General features: G+C 33.1%; 1 protein-coding gene across 1 annotated transcript; it reads right to left on the minus strand.

Annotated features, from left to right (window-relative positions):
• Positions 1-3,427, minus strand: Phum_PHUM345360 (pdz domain protein arc, putative; the record flags this gene model as incomplete). Its single annotated transcript, XM_002427735.1, has 3 exons — positions 1-2,369; positions 2,898-3,103; positions 3,417-3,427. 3 exons carry the CDS (start codon positions 3,425-3,427, stop codon positions 1-3), a joined length of 2,586 nt encoding a protein of 861 aa, XP_002427780.1.
• Between the last annotated feature and the right edge of the window lie 2,161 nt (positions 3,428-5,588).

Consider the following 5,588-nt stretch of genomic DNA (forward strand, 5'->3'; position numbering starts at 1 on the left):
TTACCTTCTCTGGAGCGGATCCCTTCTTCCAACGTGTAACATGACTTCTCCAGATTTAACATTTTTAAACATGTTTATCGCTTCTGCGTGTGTCATACCCTGTAGGGGGGTACCGTTCACGGCTAATATTTCATCCCCTTCTTTGAGTTTACCATCTTCTGATGCTTGACCGGATTGAAAAATCGTTTTAACAAATATCCCGATGTTTCCTTTGGGAGAATCTTTTCCGCCGACGATGCTAAAACCCAAGGATTTTTTTCCAGGACCTTTGACGAACGTGACGGTTAAAAAAGATAAAGTGAGAGATTTCGGACGTCTCGGCAAAGTTCCTCCTCCTCCTCCTCCTCCTTCGCTTCCTTTCATTCCCCCCGTCGCGCTAAAAGAACTGGGCGGAAGTGTGTTTTCTCGCTGTGACCTCGGGGTCACGGCGTCAAAATTATACGAAAATTTAAGCATGCCCGTCATTGTTTTGTCTTTATCGAATTTCGTTTCGTGATTTTTATCAGACCGCGTGACTATCGGCGGCGGTTTAGTTTTTGGCATTATCATTTCCGAATCGAATTTATTATTATCACTTTTTAATTTCGAACCGAAATTTCTAGAAATTTCTTTCGAACTAGAATTGACCGAAGATCTATTGACGAGTAAATCGGATAAACTTATTTTCCTGTTACCACCGTGTGAATCTTTTCTATCAGTTTTTTTTTCAGTTTCGTAATTATTTCCTTTGTGATTTTTCCTTTCCGAATCCTCCGACGTCGGATTTCTCGCTATCACTAATTCAACTTCCTTTCCGACATTTTTTAAAATAACTTTTGCTTCTCCAAGCGAAACCCCTCTCAGTCTTTTACCGTTAACTTTTATTAATTCGTCACCTATTTTAATACGGCCGTCTCTATCTGCCAGGCCGCCATTTTCAATTTGTGTTACGACGCAATTACTCGTTTTCGCATTTGAATCTTTTTTCTCAATGAAAATCCCCATTTCTTCATATTCTTCTTTGTAAAATCTAATCGTTTTAAATTCTTTTTCCGATTTTTCCCCCCCACCACCACCACCGGATTTTGGAAAATAATTACGATTTCTTAAAAACCTTTGATACAAACTCGTTATTTTCACAGAATTATTATCGTCGCACTTTTCAATCGGTTCGCTTTTACATTTTTCACATAATTTCGAATCGTCAATGATTCCTCCCGCGTCGCCATTTTTATTTTCTTCTTTGGGAAAATGTACAGAATTCGTATATTTGTTCCTGTGTTCGCTAAAACTTAATTTCGGACTTCGTCGTCGTATGAATGAAAATTTTTCTTCCGTTCCGACATCATTTATGTTGTGATTCGACGATCTTTTATTTTTTTCTTTCAACGTGACGCCGGATATTCTTTCGTTTTTTAACAATTTTCCGTCTGAATTTTTCACGTATCCATCGGATTCGGAAAATGATGATTTATTCGTGTTGTTGTTGTGCCTCGTGACGTTTCTCTTTTGATCGGATTTTGTCGATGTTATGGAATCTCTCGGAGAATCCGAACCGTTTCTCGTCGAATCGCTGTCGTATCCGCTTTCGTCACATTTGGCTAATATATTATTTAAAAACATGCAAAGTTCATCTACGGAAAAATGAGCCGACGGCGAGACATTAGTTTTTGACGGGGTGACCGTTTGTATATTGTAGGGAGATTCTTCGGATGCGGTAAAAATATCGTCAACGCTCGTCGATGCCAATCTATCACCCAATCGTTTGTTACTTCTTTTACTCTTGGGCGTACCTATTGGATTTTCTTCGGTTAAAACATCCAATTTTCTCGGTCTCGAACCCGTCATTTGCGTTTTATTATTCAATTCGGAAACGTCGCTTTCGCTCGTGGATTTTCTCAAGGGCAAATCGTCAAATCGTAAAAAACCGTTACCGTCGTCGCGACCACCGGTAACATTTTGTTCGGATTTCTGTCGGAAAACGTATTCGATGAGCTGTTTATGCAACAATTCGCTTTTTTCAGAATTTTGAAACATCGTTAATAGTTTTTTAAGTCGGATTTCGTTCGGGTCGTCGAATAGGGGTTGATTCGAACCGTAAAGATCGGCAATATTTTTACGCCATTCTTCTTTTCTCCACGTTGATTTTGGAGATTTACCGTGTGTTCCGTGCTTGTCGAGAACTCCACGTGCAAATAAATGTCTCAGGGATTCCACGCGTGACACTTTTCGACTTTTCAACGATGAACTTTGTCCCGTCGGTGGCAATGATGATTTCGAGGGTGACCATCGTCGTCTTCGACCCGGAGACACGGATAAAACCTCAGATGAATCGCTTCGCTTTAACTGATCCCATTTTCTACCGACTTTTTTACCCCACGTTGACAAACCTATTGCAAAATTTATTAAAATCTTATAAAAATCTCATAATACCTGACTAACACCTTTATAAAATTATCTCTATGATATTGTGCCTGGTTTTTCTTTTAGTAAATAATTACAAAGTAAACAACGACGTTTCCGAGAGAATATTTTTTTCCTATTGTAATTACAATAATTTCATAATGTGTGAATTATATCGCTTTAAATAAATTTTAATTGCTTTGAAAAGTTTTTTTTTTTAAAGTTAAAGTTAATTATATTAAAACGTTCAACACTTAAGTAATTTACATTTATTATCATTATTCTCATTATTAAAAAAAAAAAATAAAGTTGGTGTGTGTGCGAGTGTTTATGTAAGAAAAAAAACGTGGAAAATTTTTATTTCCTTCGGCATTATTATTATTATTATTAAATCCTTTTGATAAAACCCACGTATGAAAAACAAATAATAATAATAATAATAATAATAATAACAACTTGAAAAACCTTAAATGGTTTCTTTCGTTAGCGATTAATATATGTAAAACCTTTTTTACCTTTTCGTACAGCTTTTGGAGAACTTAATATCGGAGTACAGGTTCCGTTTCCCAAAATGATCGGAGATGATTGTCCGGATCGGATTTTCACCCCTCCTCCACCGCCACCACCACCGTCGACATCACCATAATCGTCATCGTTTACTGTCGCATCCGATATGTGTTGCAAACTCACCAATTGGGGATTCGGATCCGAACATCGCCTCCTAAATAGGCGCATGATGAGATTAAATCTTCATTCACGTTCCGTTCGAACCTGAAACAACCATCACCAAAACGTAAAAAAAATTTTTTTTTTTTAAATCAACGGAATTTTATCATTTTAAAAAAACCTTTTAATACCGCAACCGTTCACGATTTTCCGATTTGAAATTTTTTTTAAACAATAAAAAAAAAAAAACATTATATTGGTTTAATGATGGGGCAAAACACCCCGAATAATAATAATAATAATATTCGCGTGATAATGATGACATTTAAAAAAACATTTTAACCGTAAATATTAATAAAAAATAAAACCGTGACCCCATTTTTTTTTTTTTTTGGGGTTTTAAAAAAAAAAAAAAATCCGCGCACACGTATTTGTGTTCGCATCAATTGTCCATCATTTTTCATCTTTTTTCATTTTTGATTTTCTCTCTCTTTCTCTTAAAAAAAAAAAAAAAAAAAAAAAAAAAATCTGTTTCGATGTCTCTTTTCGCCGCGCGGAAAACAAAAAAACAAATTTTTGGTTGGTCCGATTCCAAAATAATAATCCATTCTCCCGTTAACTATTATTATTATTATTATTATCATTATTATTACTCAACAATTTTGGCAAGTTTTTTTTTTTTTTTTTGAAAAGTTGTATAAAAAAAAAAACCGGCTCTCTAATGTAATTATAAGAAACAAGTTAGACCTTGCCATTGGGATTCTATTTATTTATTTACTTTTTTTTTTTTTCGTCAATATGTGTATATTTTTCCTTTTTGTTTCGACAATACTTCCTGTCCTCCTCCTTCTCCCCTCCGTTTCCCTCTCCTCTCTCCCTCCCCCCGAAAAAAAATCGTTTTAAGTATTTTTCTTAATGTGGTGTCTTCATCACCAACTACTTACTTCTACTCCCTCAAAAACAAACAAAAACAAACAACAATTTATTTTTTTTACTTAACAGTACTTTTCCCCTCCCTCCCCTCCCCCAATTTGTCTTAGTGAACAACGTGTAATTTTTTTGAAATCGATCAACAACAACAACAACAACAACCGATTGTTATTATTTATTTATTTACAAAAAATTACGTAATTTTTTTTTTTTTCGAAAAAAGTTCCTACACATTCGTGACACGTATAAAAAAAAATAAATAAATAAAAATTATCGAATTCGTTTTAAATGCCATCCCAATTTATTTATTTATGCGCGCCATATTTATTTATTTATTTATATTACAAATTTATTTTTACGCGCGAAAATATTTTGCAATCGCTTTTTTTTTTTTTATTAACATAAATAAATAAATAAATAAAATCGACTTTCACACTAACGAATCACACTTTATTATTATTATTATTAACTCGTTTCTCTAATAATAATAATAATAATAATAATAATAATTAAGTAATTTATTTATTACGTTTATTACCGTAATATATATTATTATTATTATTATGACTCCTTTTAACGAGGAGCGAACGCGGTAAAATTTTTTTCATAACGCACGTTTTTTAAAAAATAATTTAAATACGTCATCATCATCATTTCTTAGAGTAATTAAACGTGTTTGTCCACGTGAAACCACGTGATTTAAAAAATATTTCTTTCGGATAATTTCGTTAATTTTGTTTTAAAAGGTTAGTCGTTAGATCGCCCACGCAAATCTACACGATGGTTGTTGTTGTTGTTGTAAAAAAAATTCAAAAAAGTTCAAAACCAATCGCGAACGTTAAAAATTTTCGCATTTCCCCCCCCCCCCCCGCACCATCGAATTTTTTAAACCTTATCAATAATAATAATAATATATTTTAATGATAACGACGTTCTTCTCTTCGGAACGCATAATTTTTTTTTTTTTAAAGAAACGAGATGATGGCAGATAAGGGAGCCCTGTTTTTTTTTTTTAAAAATTATTACTCCTATCAACACGTGGGCAACACTGTTAATTAAACAGTAATTTTCCAAGGCCGACGTGTTGTTGTTATCGGAATACCAACTTTCCTTATCCGAAAAAAAAAAAAAATTTTCTTCTTTTTATAACCTCTGTAAAAATAATAATAATAATAATAATAATAATAATAGCACAACCTGCAAGGTATTAAAAAAAAAATTTGCAAACGATATCAATCACTTACGTGATAAAATAACTTACACATATATATATATATATATATCTTTTCGTATTTATCGACGTGCAAAAAAAAAAAGAAAAATTTCGCGAGAGGATAAATTTTAACGATAATAATAATAATACATACGAAATTTAATTTCCCGACGTACGAGATAAAATTACCCTGTTCGAAGTGTTTGTTACGTACGATTACGAATCGATTTGTAAGGAAACAACAACAACCGATAAAAACGATTTCTCCCCCCTCCCCTCTTCCTTCTCCCCTCCTCATTATACCTGAAGAAATCAAAAAAAAAAAAAAAAAATTACGTTAATGGTTATAATTAAGGTACATAATATACGAGTTTAAATTTAACCGACAAATTTCCTC

The sequence above is a fragment of the Pediculus humanus genome, genomic scaffold, assembly GCF_000006295.1.
Source record: "Pediculus humanus corporis 1103172107756 genomic scaffold, whole genome shotgun sequence".
In the NCBI taxonomy this organism is placed as follows: Eukaryota; Metazoa; Arthropoda; class Insecta; order Psocodea; family Pediculidae; genus Pediculus; species Pediculus humanus.